Source organism: Penicillium paradoxum, assembly GCF_028828445.1.
Source record: "Penicillium paradoxum strain IBT 22861 chromosome Unknown utg000003l_segment0_segment0, whole genome shotgun sequence".
In the NCBI taxonomy this organism is placed as follows: domain Eukaryota; kingdom Fungi; phylum Ascomycota; class Eurotiomycetes; order Eurotiales; family Aspergillaceae; genus Penicillium; species Penicillium paradoxum.
The window spans coordinates 2,610,336-2,629,963 of record NW_026643181.1 but is presented as its reverse complement, the minus strand read 5'-3'; the positions used below and the strand labels follow the sequence as shown (position 1 = coordinate 2,629,963).

Below are 19,628 nucleotides of genomic sequence, written 5' to 3'. Positions count from 1 at the left end.
GAGTGGATAGCTTCGCTTAGAACGTGAGGGTCTGGCCAGCAGTGCCAACCACGGCATTCTTGACTTTAGCCGAGCCGAGCAGGCTGTAGCTGTAAGGGACAGATGTCAAGGTGCCTTCCAAGGCAGTGTTCGATGCATCACCAAAGTCATTGTCTTTGGACACAGCATATCCCGAGTCGGTGGAGTAGAGGGGCTTCTTGCTGCCAACGAAAGTGTTCGACTCAACCAAAAGCTGGGCACCTTTGCGGGTGTTCACACCGTCGGCGACATCCAGGAAATAGCTGTTGTAGACGTGGCCGGTGCCGAAGCGGAAGGAAGGAGCGCGGGAGTTAATGTTGTACCAGTAGTTGTTGTTCTGGGTGATGTGCAGGTGGCCGGTGTCCTCGTCGCTGTTGCTGTTCGAGTGTCCGACCAGAGAGGCTTTGTAGTGGTCGTGGATGAAGGTGTTGGAGACAGTGACGTAATCGGCAGCATGGGTGAACTTGTTGACATTAGTATATTGGGGTCGTGTCTATTGGAATGTCCAGTCATTGGAACTCACATCTAGTAGACCATCGTAGTAATCCCTGCCATGATCCATGTCAGAGGAGACATCGCAGTGGTCAATCCACACATTGGTCGATTTCTCTGAGTTGTCCCAAGTGAGTTAGCTTCTGCCGTTCTGGGTAGGGTTGTTGTCTTGAATTATACTCACGAACACCAATAGCGTCGCCGTTGCCGGCAAGCACTTTCTTCACACCCAGGTTGCGGATGATGACATTGGTCTTCTCTTTGACCAAGCTATTTCAGGTTAACATCACGACGTATAGAGATTTGGGAGGCCAACATACAGGCCAAAGCCAGTCAATATCGCCTTCGAGTCCTTGCCGAGGATGCTGGTGTTGCTTCCAACACGAACCTGATCCGCGGTTTGCGTGATGGGACCGCTCACGACGACTACTTTGGCTGAATCGCCCGAGACCGCGGCTGTGAATGCAGCGTATGAAGAGACGGTAGTGGTTGTACCACCAGCACCACCCTTGGTGCCTCCGTTTTGACTCGCATATCCAGTGGCGACCTAATTCGGCGCTATATTAGAATCAAGGCCAAGAGTTCCTTGAATCACAGCCGTATGAATACTCACATCGTTAATACCAGCACGCTTTCCTAGAAGGTGGGCCTCATTGCTAGTTGCGGTTGGAGCTCCAAGTACAACGCTGGACAAGCAGCCGAGCAGGGCCACTGCGATGGAATCGAGAGGAGCCATTGTAGTCAAAAGATATCTTCGGGGTATAGAGCAAGGTAAATTCACGATTTGCTTTGCAGGAGTCTGTCTGTGTTGGTTTCAAAATATTGAGACGATGAAGTATCCGACCTAAGGTCTTTATATATCACACATAGGCAGTGCGATGCCATGGAGGCTTCTACCTCTGATACAAGCCAATCTCCCTGATTCTAGCCAAGAAAGAATCTCCTTGCTGGATAATTTCTTCTATCTCAACCGAAACAACGCTTCACAGAGGTGGACTTAAAAGGCGCATTTCTCCGACGCGTCAAGTATCATACTGACACCTAGGGGCTTGCACCAGGCTCCCCAAGATGATATGCATACGGTATCCTCTGAGACCCAAAGCTTGGCATGGCCTGAAGAAGGTCGTGGGTCCTACAACGGGGTGAAAATTTCCGGAGCCAAGCACACCGGCACGCTCATCCGGATGGTGTCAGACGAAGCGGTTTTGGATGGAAAACTGTCGATGATCTACAGCCTGTTCCTTTGCTCACAGGACCTCGCGGAAGAATTTCCACAAATGGGTTGAAACATGGCCCTGCAAGAACGACGATCACGCTAAGGATGTCAGAGTTTCAGGCTAATATATGGATCTTGGCGTTTGGAATGCAGCTTCGAGGGGAAGTTCGACTTTTTATGTAATTATGTGGCAGCTGAGAGCCGCTAGGCTTTGATCGTTTGATGTCCCAAGAGCTGGATTTGGGAATATGTTTTGATTGGTCTAGCTGCGATATCAGCAAATTGTTCTCGTGTGCTCCATAGAACATTCGAGTCGTACGTTCGAGGTGGAGTGCGAACGAACAAAGAGGGGCAGCAAATGGCGTGACCTCTCCACGAGAATTTGGACTTCTTTTTTCAGATCTGTTCTTCGACGCATCGGCGATCCCCCTGAGGCCTGGAACGTAGCGGAATATCCCCCGCAGCACATCCACCTGTTTCTTCACGCTCGCACGTGGCTGAGTAAGCCTTGTTTTGCCTGCAGCTGTGCGGGGCAAGCGAATCGGCTTCAAAACGCGTCTTGACAACGACACACAAAGAGTTGGACCGTTTGCGATAGGCGGAATGGCAGAGACATTTTCATCCGTCCCTATTGTGGACTTCGCTCGGCTGAACGATCCCGAGACGAAAGTGGACGAACTGTCCAAGCTGCGCAATGCGATTTTCGTCGTTGGCTTCCTATACTTGACCAATACAGGACTAGAGGTGCGAGCGGCAATACTAAGATGCGAAGGATCAAACATTCTGACTGTAGATGGAAGTAGAGCTTGATTCGCCGCACCCATGAAAGTCTACCCGACCTCTTTGCCTTGTCTACTGAGACTAAGGAGAACTGCAACATGATTAATTCACCTTCATTCCTCGGCTATACGCGTCTTGGTGCGGAGACCACTGCGACCAAGACTGATCTTCGCGAGGTGAGATTACCTCTTTGGGGATGCATGCAGCTCTCGGACGCTGATCTTTTAATTTTTCCAGCAATTCGATTTTGGCACACCCGGACAGAAGATCTGGACAGAACAGGACCCTTTTTGGGATAGACTTGAAGGACCTAACCAGGTTGGTGACCTCCTTGGAGGGTTGGCGCAGGATTTACTAATTCCCTATAGTACCCGGACCACCCAGGAGCTCAACAATTAGTCGATGAATATATTGCGAAGACTGATGATCTAGCGGAATCATTCGTGCGCCTCGTAGCAGAATGTCTGTCTCTTCCACGGGAGACCTTTGATGGCTTCAAGGGTAATATGAGTCGCCTCAAGTTCGTCAAGTACCCACCCTCCGCAGCCAACTCCCAGGGCGTTGGCCCTCACAAGGACTCAGCAGGTCTCTTCACCTTCCTGTCTCAGGACAACGTTGGAGGTCTCCAGGTTCTCAATAAGAATGGAGAATGGATTGATGCGCCGCCCATCGAGGGAAGTCTCGTCGTCAATATCCAACAAGGATTCGAAGCGATCACTGGAGGCATTTGTCCAGCCACAACACACCGTGTCATCGTATGTCAGCCTTGCTATTGCTGATTTTACTTGCTAATCCCTGCTTCCGCTAGGCCCCAACTTCCAAGACCCGTTATAGCATTCCGTTCTTCCAAGGCGTGAGACTGGATCTGACCTTGGATCAGCTCAAGGAGTCCGCTGCTCACATTGTGGCTCGGATTCCTGTCTCCGATGACAAGAAGAAGCGAGCTGTTGATGTGCCAAGTGAATTCCTCTCACCCTTGTATTCTTGCGTAAGCGTTTCTACTCCACCCAGTCCCTACGTCTGAGAACTAACAGATCGCAGTTCGGTGAAGCTCACTTGAGAAATCGCATCCTGAGCCATCCAGATGTAGGCCAACGATGGTACCCTGAGCTGTATGAAAAATACTCCCAGCAGGTTTTGAAATAGCCTAGACACGCTAGAAAATGAAACTATGAAAGGCTACTGTACCTACCAATGTATATCTGTGGAATAGTCAGACTCGGGCTAGGCATCCTGCCAAGCAAAATTCTGACACCAAGATCCCATCCAAGGAGAAGATAAACAGCGAATACGGAGTACTTCGTACCGAGTATGTACAAAAGACAAACAGTTTTCGTGTGTTGGGATTCCGACTGCATTGTGTCTCACATCCGAGGGCATCCCACCTTGCCTTTTCCGCGGGGTAATTGTCTTTGTCTTTTCCTCCACTCTCAACGATGGCCAACATCAGCTCTGCAGCCCTTGACGCCCTTCGGGGCCGCTTGAACACTACGGCTATCTTCACGCCCGGTTCGGAAAATTATGAAACTAGTATAGTTCGCTGGTCGGATACTGGAAGAAAACGGGCGGTATGGCACGAACTCTACAAACGAGATGGTGGAGACTAATTTGCTCTAGGGTGTGGTAGTCCAGCCTATTGATGCAGCTGATATTGCAACCGCAGTGTTATGGGCACAGGAGCATGATATCAACCTCGCCGTGAAAGGCGGGGGTCATTCAACCGCCGGCACAAGCTCTAGCGACGGTGGTCTGGTCATTGATCTGTCGCGCATGGCTCATGTCACCGTGGATGTTGAGCAAAAGACCATCACCGCCCAGGGTGGAGCGACCTGGGAAGACGTCGACGAAGCCGGTGCAGCCCACGGATTAGCAGCCGTGGGCGGCACCGTGAACCACACCGGAGTTGGAGGACTGACTCTAGGGGGTGGTTATGGCTGGCTGAGCGGAGAATACGGCCTCGTTATTGACAACCTCCTGTCAGCGACCGTGGTTTTAGCCGACGGTCGCATTGTCACGGCATCTGCCACCGAGAACGCCGATTTGTTCTGGGGTTTGCGAGGCGCTGGCTACAACTTCGGCGTCGTGGCGGATTTCACTTATCAGGCTCATGAGCAAAAAGATCCGGTGTACGCCGGTCTTCTTGGGTTCACGCCCGACAAGTTGGAAGGTGTTATTGGTGCATTGAACGAGTCTTTGGCCAATCCCGACTCTCGCTTCGGTGCGATGTGCGTCTTGTCACTCGCCCCCGATGGCTCTGGGCCGATGATCATGATGATCGGATTCTTCAACGGGTCTCGCGAAGAAGGCCAAGAGAAATTCGCCAGCTTCACAGCCTTGGAGCCAGTTATGAACACCATGGATATGATCCCATACTCTTTGGTGAACACTCTGCTGAACCCGCAGACAACGTACGGCGATCGCAAATCTTTCAAGGGCATTTTCTTCGAGCCCCCATTGGACCCTCACTTTGTGAGAGGGATTTTCGATGATTTCACGGCCAAGATTCAGGGTGAACCTGATCTCATGACCTCGGCCATTATCCTTGAATTCACAGATATGCGCAAGATCTGCCAAGTGCCGTTGACTGCGACAGCGCTTGCCAGTCGTAATGCCACTCAGAATGGACTCGTCTTTCTTAAATGGACTGATTCAACCAAAGATTTGGAGTACCGGACTTGGGGGCGCGAAGTTCAGGCTAAGTGGAAAACTGAATTAGATGCTAGAACCAAAGAGCAGGGGGTACCTCAGTACATCAACTATGCTGAACGTGAGTCCACAGCACACAGAAGGAATTGGGCTTGGATGGATGCTAACATTTGTCTAGCTGGTGATTCGGTTGTAAGCAATATTTATGGAGAGAACCTTGAGAGACTGCAGGGTATCAAGGCCAATTACGATCCCAAGAATGTCTTCCAAAACATGCATCCGATTCCAACGGGCGCATCTGCTAGCCAGAAGGAATAAGACGAGCGATGATTTCCACGGATCGTGTTCAAATGACGATGGGAATTTCGCTGGGGATCCTCTTGAAGCTTTTCTATTCTCATGCCTGAGCTTTCATCTCTTCAACACGATGGCGGATAAATGAAATGAACTAAGTGAAAATGGCCCAAATTGAGTAAATGAACATTACTGGTCGTAAATACTTCCCAAGTCACAACCGACTTATGGGAAAAGATCAGAAGAACACAACAGGGGGTTGAAGGCCGAGAAAGATACGTATATACATGGTCATAAAAAGAAATCCCCCAAACCACCTAGAGCCGGGGGAAAATATGATATTTGACAGCCTTAACAGTAGTCCAGCCCTCAAGAGCCTCCTCACCCATGTCTCGTCCAAATCCACTCTCTTTGACTCCACCGAATGGAACATTGGGACTCAGCATAGCCCACGCATTGACAGTCACCTGGCCAGACTCAAGCTCCTGGCTCACGCGATGGGCACGGTTAACGTCGTTGGTGAAAATAGCAGCACTGAGACCGTGGTGGGAATCATTGGCTTTGAAGATAACCTCTTCTTCCGTGGTAAACTTGGCAATACTCTGTGATTTTCACTCAAATTAGCATTAGAACACCCGAATATTCGAACGTAGAAGGAAGCATCCTTACCGCAACAGGACCAAAGATCTCCTCCCGCATGATCGTCGCATCATCACCAACATCTGCAAATGCAGTATTTTGAACGAAATACCCCTTATCACCGATCCGCTCACCACCGAACAAAAGTTGAGCACCAGATTCCTTTCCTTGGCGAATGAAATCAAGGATCTTCTCGTGCTGAACACGGCTAACAACCGGTCCCTTGGTAGTGGAGCCATCCAGCGGGTTACCAGCAACAGTCGGCGCATCGGCAGCAGCCTTCTTATAAGCTTCGACGAAACGATCATAGATCGAAGCCTGGACATAGATACGCGATCCAGCCGCACAGATTTGTCCATTATTGGCTGTGATCCCGATGCGAGTCCAAAGCAGGGCGTTCTCAAGATCGCAATCGTCAAAGACGATAGACGGTCCTTTACCGCCGAGTTCCAGGCTGACCTTCTTGAGATTTGTTCGGGATGCAGCTTGCAGGATTTTGCGTCCTGCGATAGCACTACCAGTGAATGCGATCTTGCGTACATCCATGTGTTCGGACAGAGCCTGGCCGGCGCTAGCGCCCTCGCCGGTAACGATATTCACAACGCCAGGAGGGAAGCCAGCTTCTTTCACCAGTTCGGCAAGTCTTTGAGCGTAGAGGGGGGATAACTCGGAGGACTTGATGATCAGAACATTGCCACTCACTAGCGCAGGAGCTAATTTCCAGATTGTGATCATCCTGTACTTGTTAGACATTCCGGGGTCGATGCTCAAGTCGACTGGATAACTTACAGCGGCGCATTCCAAGGGACAATCGCACCGCAGACACCCAATGGCTCACAGTGGGTATAGGCTATGCCACCGTCCATGTCGAGTGATTTGCCATCGATCTTACCCGCCCAGCCGGCATAGTATTTGAGACAACCGACAGCCTGGGGAATGTTAATTCCGATCGAATCGGTATACAGAACGCCCGCGTCGACGGCCTCAAGCGATGCTAAATCCTGGGCATCGCGCTGCAGCAAATCTGCAAGTTTGAGCAGTAGCTCAGCTTTGGTAGCTGCAGGTACCGCTCTCCATATCTTGAAGGCTGTCTTTGCAGATTGCACGGCCTTGTTGATATCCTCTGGCCCCGCGGCGGAGATTGTCCCGAGTTGTTCCCCGGTTGAGGGGTTCTCGACGGGCAATGTTTGGCCAGTAGAGGAGGGCACGAATTCGTTGTTGATGAATAGTCCCGTCGGAACTGGAAATAGTAAGCGATGGTCAACGATGTGTTGGGAGAGGGCTTACTTGTGATTTGGCGGCCCTCGAAGCCTGTTAGGGTGAGTGTTGAAGACATTTTTGGTTATATGTAACAGGACTGAATCGAACTGGATATAAAATCACCTTCATAATATAGGTATTGGGCATGGCTTTTGTATCTGATATCCTCGGAACGTTCCGTTGTGCGGAACGGGCCTTGTCCGCGGGTCCCGAGGGAGGACAGTTGCACGTCGGAAGAAGGAAGATGGTTTGGAGATAGAATAATTAGCGTTCTGTGAATATAGTATCTTGCACCTACCTAGCTACGTAGATGGAGGGTCTAAGAAACGGAAGCCAACAAGCAAAAGATAATGAGTCTCCCATAAAAACGCTCTAAACCGAGGTGCTTGTCGAACAATCATTTCACAATACCGATTCTCCAACGTATTGACATGCTTTGACGGTGACGGCAAACAGATAGCTACCATGTTATATGATAAACCGACATAAAGCTTCCAATGTGACCCACGGGGACTTTGTCCACAGAGCAATACATGATAGCATGTCCGACAATTGTGTCCAGCTTTCCATCTATGAGAGGATAACACTCAACATCAGAAGATTGGCTTGCAATTGCATGCATTACTTAGCTTTCCAGAAAGCCCAAGCAAGAACAAGCAAGCCCTTGATACCAGCCGACAGCCACAAAATAGGAGAAATCTCTCGGGTGACCTTGGTAACCCACCCACCAACAATAGCACCAACAAGAGTAAGCACGAAAGCAATAATCCGCCGGTCGCGTTTCACATTCCTCACAAGAAACAGCTGTGGATCAGACATCAGGTCACAAAGAAGACTGGTGATCACCACAGTCGGGACTTCGTTGAATCCCAAGGCACGACTCGCCACAATCTGGCCAGCAGATTGGAGACTAAGAAGCACGATCGGGACTTCCTGGTCCCAGGGCGGTACTGCGGGCGATAGTTTGTGGTCGAGTACGCCAGAGACGGCCCCGCCTTGGACCAGCCCAGCGGTAAGCAGTATTATACTGGCCTGGAGAAGGAAAGAGAGCATCAGGGACCCGCGTCGTCGGGCGCCTAGAAGTGAATGTAGTCGTGAGAAAAGGAAGGATCCTAGGACGAAACATGCGATGGATGTGAACGATCGAACCCAGCCATATGGACGGAGGTTCTGGTGTGATGCACCCAGTCCGACGAAGATAGTGTTTCCTACAAGATGGCATTGGTTAGTCGAAACCTATAGGATTGAGCACCAGGTGATCATACCCGTTTGCATGGACACAAAAGTGTTGTAGGCTATAGAGGGTCAGTGATATGGCAATTGAACAAGTCGACGTCGGGTCTTTTTCCTACCGCGGTATATTGTGCTGTCCACAAGTCCTGATGTCAGACAACAGGCGAAAAGTAGGAGGTCGGCATGTTGTGGCTCGAGTTCATCTTTCAGCGCAGTGGAGAGACTACCGAACGTGCCTTTTTCATGGTCCATTTTGGATGTTATCGACTACAACAATAGAGGAACAAGGGAGATGAAGATCCGAAAAGACACTGGAACGATTGGAAATAAAAACCAACTGACAGTGACATTTTATTTTTGCGGCGATTATTGAAGGATGGGTCAATAAACTATGAGATGTGCCAACTTCCTCCTCTCCCCCGGTCGATCGCATCATCATCTCACCTAATAAAATGCACCCCAAGACGGAGCCAAGGCATAGAAAAAAACAAAATCCGGACTTCCGTGGAGATCCAGAAATCTGCAGGACTTGAAGCGTAATAAACATAGCCACAATCACATGTCGCGCATATCGCCCGTGTCGTTCTTGATGAACGGGCTTGGATCAAGTCGATTCCATATCAACTTAGTCTCCGATGCGTGCCTAGAATGCCAAGGATGACTCGGTGGAATGGAAATTGGCGAGTAGCTTGGCAGCAACTTTCTCCTCCTGGAATCTACACATGGACAGGACTTTTGTCACACTAGGTTCCTCATGGAGGGGTTGAGGTACGACCCGTTTTGCATGGACGCATAGCCTTGTGGCAGCCAAGAGTCACAGGTTTCGAAACCCAGACTCCCGATAGGACGAGACGAGAGTTTTTGAAGCCAAGATTCACGGATCAATAGCGCATGGTATGTAGGAGGAATTTGCTCCATTCAACCCTCCATCTCAGCCTTGAGCACGTCGACGTCTAATTCAGTCATCACTCCAAGCACGACACCCAGACTCTCCATGAATCCATTGACAGAAACGCGCAGCATGCGGTTGGTGGTTGCATAGTAGGTTGTTTTCAGCACGGTTTGGGACTCCTCGGGATCTTGCTTCTGTTTCTTTTCTTGGGGTTCAGAGCGGCCTTCAGCGGCCGGAGCCTCGAGGGTAAAAGTCCGTCGCACAAAGGGCGATAGCTCGGCGTCAACTTCCAACGTGCGGAGAGCGCATGAAGCTAGGCGATTGGTAGGGAGGGGGAGGGAGATTGTGCTATGTCGGCAGGTTAGTATAATTTGATCTAAAAGCATCTTGGTTCTTGAACCTATTTTTGGTGGGGGAGGGGCTTACAGCGAGTAAGGAAACTCCACATTGCTGGGTTCTGTGGGAGCCATGGTCTGGGTGGCGAAGTTTCAAAGAGGGACGTCCTTGTGAATTCAATTTCCACAACTTCAGAGCAGGGGAGAGGGGCGATCCGAGGATGTGGTTGGTGAAGGCGACGGGATGGAAATGATGCAGTCGGAGTCCTGGAGCCTCGGAGGCACCAGATGGCTGACTCAGCTACTTGGTTTTCTGGGCAGCCCAACAAGGCTAGTGAGTTTAGCCTCTCTGCCTCCATGTACTGTGGCAGGAGTGTACACAAGGTACGATTGCATGAAAGTAAGCATTCATTCGCTACACAACACGGTAATAGCGCCGTGGGTGTTCTTTTTGAGTGATGATCTCCCGGTCTGAAGAGCTTGGCGAACGAGGGTCTTCGTGGAACGGTGCATTGGTCGAGACACAGACCCCATCCCTCAAGCATATCGCCGCCATGCAGAGCTATCTCCCTTGAAAACAGCGCAAAATGCAGGGGTCTGCCATATGCAGTCAGCTTGCCAAGCTATTTCAATTAGATTAATTTCCTCTGTGAAGATGGGCATCGCCGTGGAGACTGCACCTCAAGTTCCCCGTCGTCAACTTGCCCAAGCCAATCTGGGGAAGTGCAACACAAACGTGCATTACCAATATCTTGGCCTATCTTCATAAACATGTTATTTTATGCACCACCTGGGACTCCTCATTGATGGGAATTACCCTAACGCCTCCTCCACGACTAGTCTTTTAATCTTGCGCAATATATCTTCCCCATGGACTCACTCAGCTGAGGTCATCTAGGATCAGTACGACGCGACGAAAGATAAGGGTATTTGGATGTCTTGGCTTGCGGTGGAATGTTACATCCCCGAAAGACCAAGGCTTTTTTGCCTTTGAGTGAGAGTCTTTTTTCCTCAACGGGCAGGCGGACGTTTCCGTGCTGGGTTGGGATCTAGGTGTAGCAAAAGTAGCCGGGGTAAAGGAGTTGAAAATATAAAGACCTGCGTTGTTCTTCGAGTATGGACATGTAGCACAAGAAGCTAAGTCTCTGGACAAGAATCCTTCTCTCTTGCTGAAGTTCCAACTATGACTATCACGATCACCGTCGAGAAGGATGGATACTATGAGGTCAATGGCCTTCGACAGGAGCCTACCGTGTCTCTCTATGTGATCCCAGCAGCGTCCAAGTTGCGCCGCATGCTGAAAGACACCAAAGACCTCATCGTATGCCCTGGTGTATATGATGGGCTCTCCGCCCGCATTGCCATGGAGGTTGGCTTCAAGGGATTATACATGGTAGTAACTCTATTTTCTGACCTCAAATTGCTGTTTACTAACAACATATGTGTATAGACTGGTGCTGGAACTACCGCCTCACGATTGGGGATGGCTGATCTTGGGCTGGCCCAACTCCATGACATGAAGACCAACGCCGAGATGATTGCAAACTTGGATCCCTTTGGCCCTCCGCTGATTGCAGATATGGATACTGGCTATGGAGGTTGGTCGCCAGATCTCTCTAAGATCATATACTTGTTATTTGTCGAGAAAAGAAACTGACTTCTTTCTCCTAGGTCCATTGATGGTGTCCAAGGCTGTCCAGCAATACATCCAAGCAGGCGTGGCCGGCTTCCACATTGAGGATCAGATCCAGAATAAACGTTGCGGGCATCTCAATGGCAAGAAAGTCGTTGGACTGGAAGAATATCTCACACGTATTCGTGCCGCTAAGCTGACCAAAGATCGCTTGCACTCTGATATTGTTCTGATTGCGCGCACCGATGCACTCCAGCAACATGGATACGATGAGTGCATTCGTCGTTTGAAAGCGGCAAGGGAGATGGGCGCCGACGTTGGGCTGCTTGAGGGGTTTACCTCGAAGGAACAGGCCCGGCAAGCAGTCCAGGATCTGGCACCGTGGCCGCTTCTTCTCAACATGGTGGAGAATGGAGCAAGCCCCCTCATTACCACGCACGAAGCCAAGGAAATGGGCTTCCGAATCATGATCTTCTCATTTGCCACGATCACGCCGGCGTATATGGGCATCAGGGCGACTTTGGAACGCCTCAAGACAGAGGGGGTAGTCGGTGTTCCCGATGGACTAGGGCCGCGGACAATCTTTGATGTTTGTGGTTTAATGGACGCCATGAAGGTTGACACGGAATCTGGAGGAGATGGCTTTGCCGAGGGTGTTTAATGACCAGTATGGACATATGCATCTCGTTTTGTGTTTGACAAGCAATGGAGTTTCTTTAGCTAGCTAGATATACAAATTGCAAGCAAATGTCACTGTTTTCGATCGCTGCATCAGCTCAACCCGAATTATAGCTCAAGCAGGTCCTCACTATCGTGGAAGTCTTCTGTGGCCACAAATTCATCCATGGGAACAACTGGTGGAATCTTCTTCACAACTTCCTTTTCAATGACCACCCATGTACTGTTTCGCAATATTTTGTATAAACACGGCCATAAGCTTACTTCAACAAATCCATCTGAAGTTCCCTCCTCTGCGACGTCACGCATTCGCTCCTCTCGGAACTGCATTTTGTGGTGACTACACCAGAAGGCGTACGTGTCTTCCTGGCAATCTAATTTATGTTTGAGCTTGACGCAGCGGATAGCAATATCGAATAGTTGCTGCGTGCGCTTTGACCTGTCAGTGGCAGCATAGCGGCCGAAGGATCTCTCCACCTGTTCGATGATCCAATCACACCGGTTGGTTAAATTGGCGGTTTCTAATGACATGATGGCAGTGCTCATTGCACATCGCCAATGATGAGCAATATGGGGGAGCACTTCTGGTATTAGAATGGGCAGTCACGACGATGCTCATTTTTCGAGCGCTTACTTTTTTCTTTGATCTCGCTGTTGATCTTCACAAGATAGCTACCCAAAGCAGGCGGACAACCAACTGAAAATCCATTCCAAAATGATCTAAAGATCATCCCTGCAACGTCCGACTGGATGATGTCTAACTCCCGAACATCACTGCTCGCGGACTTGAATCTTGACTGACCCCCAAAATGGTTGAGTCTCCAAGTGTCAAGATCGTGATAGAGTAAGCACATTTCGCGTCTGGCTTCTTCGTCGGTGAAGGACTCCATTCCAGCTTGTAAGCGAGCGACGGTGGTCGTTAGGATGCGGTTCTCCTTTCTAGCTTCTTTTGCGTCACGGAGAGCTTCATCAAGTAGTTCGGCCCGTCGGCGAGACTGCTCCTCTGCAAGAATTCGAGCTTTTTGGGATGCATCAGCGTCCCTTTCTGCCTTTATGGCTCTCTATTTCGGCTGTCATTCAAATGCGATTCTGAATCAAGGGAATCGCCAAGACAAACCTCGTGAAGCCGTTCAATTTCATCACACATGGGTCCATCGTCGATGCGATCTGATAGATTTAGTCCCCCCCAGTTGAATTGAAGTGGAAGAAGCGAGGGAATACGGGGTTGTCCCGATTTAGTAGTTGGAGGGGGCGATGTTTGACTGCCCTTGTCGGCCTGATCAAGTTCAGAATGCTCGGGGGACGACATTTTGCTGATAGGTGGGTATGGTAGAAGAACTTGCTAGATAAATTGCTTGAAACGTCTTGATCTTACCTACGGCACATTTTGAAATTTGATGACAGCAGAATTTGTCGCTGTTGTCAAAGTATCCCTTCCTCCGGCGCTCATTGCGGAAAGGTCTCCAAGTCGATGATATCAAACTTGCGAAACAAAGAAATCCTTGTTTGCAAAATTTTGCCCTGGGATTCCATCCTTCATACAATTGACTATCAAGGAAACTATTTTGAAGATTTCGAAATATAATACTTCCAAGCGGCAACTTCAACATGACGATCACAGAGGACCGGCCAAAACTCATAATGGGTATCGATTTCGGGACGACCTTCAGCGGGTAAGCGTCTTTCTGCTGCGAAGATACGAATCCACAACTGATTTTCAAAGTGTTGCCTGGGGGTTGGAAGACTGCCCCGATGATATCGAGCTTATTCAAACGTGGCCAGGTGGTGGTAACCGTGAGTTTAGTATAAGGAACAATGGAAATCTTCCAAACTAACTGATGTTTAGTGACGAGCCAGAAGGTTCCAACACTTTGTACTTACAAGGATCGAAGGATGAAATGGGGTTACCAGGCCGATCTGTCCAGCCATCCAATCAAGCAAAGTCAGGCCATCCAGGGATTCAAGCTCTTGCTGGATGAGAGTCAGAAATTTCGGTACAAGCCTGCTATTGAATCCCAGGCGATCATCCAGGATATGAACAAAACACCGATCAATGTTGCTGGTGATTACCTAGAAAAGCTTGTCACCCATGCTCGGGATATCCTGGCCCGTCGCTTTGGGACTGCCTTGCAAACTATGGACATGGAATATATTCTTACTGTCCCCGCTGTGTGGTCTGACAAAGGTAAGGATTCTACTTTGCAGGCAGCATATTGGGCTGGTATCCCGAATTCGAGTATAAGGCTCTTGTCGGAGCCGGAGGCCGCTGCGGTGTGTGCCATCCGGACAATACAACCGAATGCAATCGCGGTGGGTATTTTAGAAAGTCATGATCATGGGGCAGAATATTAGCTAACAAGATATATAGGAAGGGGACTGCCTCATCGTCTGTGATGCGGGTGGCGGAACAGTCGTGAGTCTTTCGTTTGTTGAACACTCGAGGCCAATTTCAATGACCAGTTGTACCAGGATATCATTACGTATCGCGTCAAGCAAAAGGATCCACTCAGATTCGAGGAGGCTACAAAGGGGACTGGTATGTATCGCATTCGGGTGTTCATCTCTCGATCTAACAATGTTCAGGTGCTGTGTGTGGTTCGGTGATGTTAGACGAGAGGTTTGACGCACTTGTTAAAGACCTTATCGAAAAGCAGTCACAAAAGCCGCTCCCCATTGGTACTGCAAGAACTGCAAGGCAATATTGGCAGGATTACGTCAAGCCTCAATACACAGGACCTCTGGACGAGGATGACATGTGTGAGCCAGGATATTGGGTTCCTGTGCCTGGAGTTTCAGGAGTCTCGAACATCGAGCTCAGTGGGGGCCACTTATACCTCGATAAGTAAGTATATCTTCCTGGCCTCAGTATCGATTCTGATTTTCCCTGATCGGCAATCAGGGATCAAGTCAAGGATATCTTCGACCCTATCATTGAACAGATTGAGGATCTCATCGCCGAACAGAGAACCAGTGTAAGGGATGCTGGTGATCCGGTCAAGGTAAACTCTCTAACGACATTTGCAAAGATAGAAATTGATTTCCAACAGGCTATCATTTTGGTCGGAGGCCTTGGTGCCTCGGCCTATTTGTTCAAGCGTCTCCAGGCTACTTTCAGTGGAATTGAAATTATGCAGCCTTCAAACGCGTACGTCCTCAACTTCTGTCAATCCGATAGCATGCTAATAGCAAAATCAGATGGTCAGCTGTCGCTCGGTAGGTATCCGACACATTGTCCTTGTTCGGTTCCTAATGCTTTTAGGGGTGCTGTTATCCGCGGCCAGGAAGGCAACCAGGTAGTCAGTCGCATTTCCCGATGCAATTATGGTATCTCAAGCCAAATCCCTTATGATCCCACGAAACACAATGACAATAGCGAGTTTCTGTGGTGCCCTTACGAAGAGAAGTGGAAAGTGCTGGGAGCTATGAACTGGTATATCAAAAAGGTCAGTACCATAAATTGTGTATTGAGAGAATCCTGGAGTACATATTGGCTCACTTATGGTATAAAGAATCAAACCCTAGCGGAGGGTGAGCCAGTAAGGATGAACTTCTACCGTACAGTTGGTATTCGTGGGTCTCTATCATTCAACACACCGTTGATGTTTTGTCAGAAGGCTATAGCCCCCGAAATGGAGGACTCCAGTATGTTCTTATCTGGTCGATATATGTCTCATACATTTTACTAATCTCACAAGGTGTCACCACCTTATGCGAGATGGTTGCAGATCTGAGCCGAATCCCAAGAGAGCTTTTTACAAAGAAACGGAACTCAAAGGGGGTCGAGTATTACCATATCAGCTACGATTTAGTCTTGACGCCAACTTCTGCTTCGCTGTTATTCGACCTGGAATTTAATGGTATCTCTTATGGATCTGTGAGATCTCGTTATTGAGATATATGGATTGGCAGGGCCGGATATGGGATGTGATAGCTGTTTGACGAAAATGTGTTCGCCCGGTGTCAGTGACGAGTCCTATTGAAAGCTGGCTAGCTGGAAGGTGGTTGATGGGTTAATCAAAAAGTCTCGAATAGCCATAGCAATCGAATCCAATTTTTTGCTACAGTCTGCAGGAATATATACCATGCCGTCTGAGTAATTCCACGCAATCACGTAGAATAGCTCATGCCAAAATGCATTGCAGATTTGATCTCAGTCATCTCTGCTGCCATGGAAAATATCCAAGCGCTGCAAACCCGAGCCTTCGAAAGTATCTAACGGTGCAACGAAAGCCATCTGACTCCATGAGAAAACCTGATTCCTTCCCCCGTACACAAAGACTTCGAAGCGACCGATAAAGACATCATTCACCCACACGCGACTTCCACTCATCTTGTTTGTGGAAATAGTGAGCTGTGATTTACAGGGGACTTTCACAACCTCGTGGCTTGAGGTGGTCTGGTTCACCCAGATCCGCCCGGGGTGATCTTCGTCAAAGCCATCCGACTCCGCAACTGAACGGAGTGGGTATGGCCATCCATCGGAAGTAAAAGTTAATTCACCATCTGACGACAACTCAAGTGTTGCATCTGAGGATTTCAACGAAAATGGGCCGGTGACCTGTAGTTCGAGGGTGTAATCCATTCCCTTGCTACCATATCCTAAATGTTGTGCATCCCGGGTTGATTCTGTCGCTGAATTTTTCCATGACAGCAACGGCCCGGAGTAATGATCTTCTTCCCCTGGGAGTCGTCGATCGAGGTTTTGTCCGATAGCTTGAGAAGACAATCGAGCGATCGATTGGGTCAATGTTTGTGTGTTCAGACGGGGCCCACGGGTACCAGTCCATGCTCGGGAAGCGACAACTGGAATGCCATCACGAATTGCATAGTAAGCCTCGAGTTGGGTAGTGGCATCAGGTCCGCTGTCATTCCATGCGGCCAAAAGAGCACCTGGCACAGCTTCAGCATCTGGTTGTTCGGTTGTATTCACTGGATTAAAGAGCTGCGGATCCCACTGCCATCCGTTTTGATCGGCGAAGTTGACAACACGAACATTGTTGAAGAATTGAGGATATGGGGCTGGGGAAATAGGCACATGATCATTCTTCAGCGACATGTATCCCCACCAATCCTCAGAATTAATGACCTTGTAGCCCTTGCGGGCTAGATCGACTGGATCCGACTGTCCGTACTGCCAGTGTTGAATCGTCACATTCTTGTCAATGGTAATGTCCGATGGCTCGTATGTGCCCCAGATACGGACCGTCTTGCCAGATGTCTCACGAACAAACTCGGCCATCTCGTTCACAAACTCAACATAATCATCTGCCAGGGTATCATCGTACTCATCGGCACCGATATGCACCTCCTTTGTGTGGAACCAGGGAAGGAACTCGGCCCAGATAGATTTCATCAACGGAATGGTATCCGGGTGGGAAAGATTGAGCAGGTCCCTCGACTCCAGTGCGAGCTCAGGTCTCCATTTCGTCACCGATAGACAATGCCCAGGGCTCTCAATCTCCGGCATCACCGTCACACCTCGCTGAGCACAGTGATTCTGGAAATCATCGAACTCCGCCCGCGACAGCGTTTCATTGGAACGCTGAACAAGTGGCTGGAGAGCTGGATCTTCGGGATGCAACGAAAACTGCGAGTAGACCTTATTCCACGTCACATTTGGACCGCGACTCAGCGGATAGTTGTCGGTCGCATGGTAATGGAACTCGGACATCTTAAAGAACGAGGCATAGCTGCACAGGTCTTTTAAAAACTCCAGTGAGTACCATTTGCGACCAGCATCGAGGAGGAATCCACGCGTCGCATAGGCGGGTGCATCTTCCACCCGTCCGGATTGTATGGATGACTCTGTCAACACGAGTTGTTGGAGGAGCGTTCGCGTCCCCCACCACATGCCGCGTGCTCCAGAACCTCGAATGCACACGACCCCATCTTGGACCTCCAGTTCGTATCCCTCTTCCGTTTCTTCTCCGTTCTGATAAGTGAATTGGCCCGAGTTGTCGATCCGATCGAGGAATATGCCCGACGCGTGTTCGGGGAAGTGTTTAACCGTGCGAAGCTCCCAGGAACTATTGGTCAGTTCCTGTAAATCGTCGCGAAACGTATTGGCAAAATCCGATGCTGACGGTGGAAGCAAGGTCAATCCATTCTGATCCTTCCAGCTCGCGAAATCCGCATTCAGGTAGATCGTTCGGTCGGCCGTTTCTAGGGAGAAGCCTTTGTTATCACCTGAACCTGTATTGTCGAAGTCAACTGGCGGTAGGCTCTGCAGCGCAGAGGCGACTGCGGCGAGAGAGAGGACGATCCACTGCATGTCTGGACATTGCGATGATCTTTTCGTGTGAATTGGTCCTTTTATGCGAAGCAAGGGTTTTTATTCCAGGGGCAGTGTTACATCGCTGTCATTCCAGGGCGTGAGGTGGCCACAGGATGCCAAAAGGGGTGCGGGGAGGCGGAGAGCATCTCCCAGCGACAAGAGTTGTGTCTTCACAGCTGCAGTGACTTGTTTTGCTTATTCTGATGTCATATGTGGAAATGGATAAGTATCACATTGCATTCATATGCACTAATATTACTTATGTGGCTTCACAGCTGCGACTGGACTGCGACTTGCGGTCAGGAACGTGAAACCATGCTTCATCGAAGCCCACATGTCGAGGCCACCGAGCTGTCACCCGTTGGATCTCAATCGACATGATTCGGGGGTATTCGTATCTCTCGCAGATCATTGCTGATTCTCTAGTGACAGATTCACGGTTAAACTGCTCCCCCGAATCAATTACTGAGCAAGTGGTTAGCGTCTGACATGATATTCCGTGTCCGACAAGAACACCTACACATATGTGGCACAGTCAAAATCTCCTGTTTAGTGGTGATATTCAATCGCGGGTTTCTGACATACAGTTTTGTCAGTTCAGCAGCAGTGGCCACCGCACGAATGATCTTGGCGAGGTGCCTATCATCTTCATGGTCACACGCGCGCTTGAAGATATCTTTCCATCCAGACTATATGTTTGGTCTATAGACAGCTAGTTCGTCGTGGCAAAGGCGTTGGGCACCACACACACAATACAGCATCAAGTCTGCGCGGCCTTTTCGTTCCAATAATCGACATTTCACGGCCACTGAAATCCACGACACGCTGTTCAGCACGGGCCGGAAGCACCCAGCAGTGGTGGAATGCATCATGAAAAAGTCGAATCAGATTTGCTTATCTGGTTTCCGTGCTAGCGCTGTCCAATATAGTTGGCTGGTGATTAGCTGCTGCTGCGCGCAGGTACTACCGAAAAGGCCAACCTACTGTTTGCGTTGACACATTCCGCGGTCTTCTCGTCCAGTTCGACATCTACACATGTGCGCTTCCTCGTCCGACGGCCCAAGCTCTACGTTACCGAGCTGCCGAGCCTCGAGTTTCCCCGCATCTCTGCTTAGTCGATGATCCTCGCGGAAGTGGTAGGGCCTCTGGTTGATCAATGACGCAGTATGTTGCGAGTTCGTATCCAATACAAAATCATCCCTCGTGAGCCCCTGATATAGCGCTTTGTGTCCAACCAT

General features: G+C 49.6%; 11 protein-coding genes across 11 annotated transcripts; 4 read left to right on the top strand and 7 right to left on the bottom strand.

The window, feature by feature from the left end:
- Positions 1-16: 16 nt before the first annotated feature.
- N7457_002879 (pectate lyase family protein) lies at positions 17-1,246 on the bottom strand (the record flags this gene model as incomplete). The annotated part of the gene is made up of 5 exons (XM_057173925.1): positions 17-481; positions 542-627; positions 695-780; positions 831-1,057; positions 1,124-1,246. 5 exons carry the CDS (start codon positions 1,244-1,246, stop codon positions 17-19), a joined length of 987 nt encoding a protein of 328 aa, XP_057034076.1.
- Positions 1,247-2,329: 1,083 nt separating this feature from the next.
- N7457_002878 (isopenicillin N synthase family dioxygenase) lies at positions 2,330-3,652 on the top strand (the record flags this gene model as incomplete). Its single annotated transcript, XM_057173924.1, has 6 exons — positions 2,330-2,470; positions 2,530-2,682; positions 2,744-2,824; positions 2,875-3,261; positions 3,315-3,494; positions 3,548-3,652. 6 exons carry the CDS (start codon positions 2,330-2,332, stop codon positions 3,650-3,652), a joined length of 1,047 nt encoding a protein of 348 aa, XP_057034075.1.
- A 290-nt stretch (positions 3,653-3,942) lies between these two features.
- N7457_002877 (FAD-binding oxidoreductase) lies at positions 3,943-5,470 on the top strand (the record flags this gene model as incomplete). The annotated part of the gene is made up of 3 exons (XM_057173923.1): positions 3,943-4,074; positions 4,124-5,273; positions 5,331-5,470. The coding sequence occupies 3 exons, from the start codon at positions 3,943-3,945 to the stop codon at positions 5,468-5,470; spliced, it is 1,422 nt and encodes a 473-aa protein (XP_057034074.1).
- A 293-nt stretch (positions 5,471-5,763) lies between these two features.
- Positions 5,764-7,421, bottom strand: N7457_002876 (putative aldehyde dehydrogenase; the record flags this gene model as incomplete). The annotated part of the gene is made up of 4 exons (XM_057173922.1): positions 5,764-6,048; positions 6,116-6,821; positions 6,875-7,325; positions 7,373-7,421. The coding sequence occupies 4 exons, from the start codon at positions 7,419-7,421 to the stop codon at positions 5,764-5,766; spliced, it is 1,491 nt and encodes a 496-aa protein (XP_057034073.1).
- Positions 7,422-7,966: 545 nt separating this feature from the next.
- N7457_002875 (YoaK family protein) lies at positions 7,967-8,830 on the bottom strand (the record flags this gene model as incomplete). The annotated part of the gene is made up of 3 exons (XM_057173921.1): positions 7,967-8,553; positions 8,611-8,640; positions 8,698-8,830. The coding sequence occupies 3 exons, from the start codon at positions 8,828-8,830 to the stop codon at positions 7,967-7,969; spliced, it is 750 nt and encodes a 249-aa protein (XP_057034072.1).
- A 666-nt stretch (positions 8,831-9,496) lies between these two features.
- Positions 9,497-9,940, bottom strand: N7457_002874 (CTAG/PCC1 family protein; the record flags this gene model as incomplete). The annotated part of the gene is made up of 2 exons (XM_057173920.1): positions 9,497-9,818; positions 9,897-9,940. 2 exons carry the CDS (start codon positions 9,938-9,940, stop codon positions 9,497-9,499), a joined length of 366 nt encoding a protein of 121 aa, XP_057034071.1.
- Positions 9,941-10,988: 1,048 nt separating this feature from the next.
- Positions 10,989-12,099, top strand: N7457_002873 (isocitrate lyase/PEP mutase family protein; the record flags this gene model as incomplete). The annotated part of the gene is made up of 3 exons (XM_057173919.1): positions 10,989-11,198; positions 11,256-11,403; positions 11,477-12,099. The coding sequence occupies 3 exons, from the start codon at positions 10,989-10,991 to the stop codon at positions 12,097-12,099; spliced, it is 981 nt and encodes a 326-aa protein (XP_057034070.1).
- A 125-nt stretch (positions 12,100-12,224) lies between these two features.
- N7457_002872 (uncharacterized protein) lies at positions 12,225-13,425 on the bottom strand (the record flags this gene model as incomplete). Its single annotated transcript, XM_057173918.1, has 3 exons — positions 12,225-12,700; positions 12,751-13,177; positions 13,234-13,425. The coding sequence occupies 3 exons, from the start codon at positions 13,423-13,425 to the stop codon at positions 12,225-12,227; spliced, it is 1,095 nt and encodes a 364-aa protein (XP_057034069.1).
- Positions 13,426-13,724: 299 nt separating this feature from the next.
- On the top strand, positions 13,725-16,008 carry N7457_002871 (Hsp70 family protein; the record flags this gene model as incomplete). The annotated part of the gene is made up of 11 exons (XM_057173917.1): positions 13,725-13,789; positions 13,840-13,910; positions 13,963-14,426; positions 14,485-14,529; positions 14,586-14,652; positions 14,700-14,958; positions 15,016-15,261; positions 15,312-15,329; positions 15,376-15,559; positions 15,626-15,758; positions 15,812-16,008. 11 exons carry the CDS (start codon positions 13,725-13,727, stop codon positions 16,006-16,008), a joined length of 1,749 nt encoding a protein of 582 aa, XP_057034068.1.
- Positions 16,009-16,266: 258 nt separating this feature from the next.
- N7457_002870 (uncharacterized protein) lies at positions 16,267-18,387 on the bottom strand (the record flags this gene model as incomplete). The annotated part of the gene is made up of 1 exon (XM_057173916.1): positions 16,267-18,387. The coding sequence occupies one exon, from the start codon at positions 18,385-18,387 to the stop codon at positions 16,267-16,269; it is 2,121 nt and encodes a 706-aa protein (XP_057034067.1).
- Positions 18,388-18,649: 262 nt separating this feature from the next.
- N7457_002869 (uncharacterized protein) lies at positions 18,650-19,259 on the bottom strand (the record flags this gene model as incomplete). Its single annotated transcript, XM_057173915.1, has 3 exons — positions 18,650-18,812; positions 18,976-19,079; positions 19,140-19,259. The coding sequence occupies 3 exons, from the start codon at positions 19,257-19,259 to the stop codon at positions 18,650-18,652; spliced, it is 387 nt and encodes a 128-aa protein (XP_057034066.1).
- Positions 19,260-19,628: the final 369 nt, after the last annotated feature.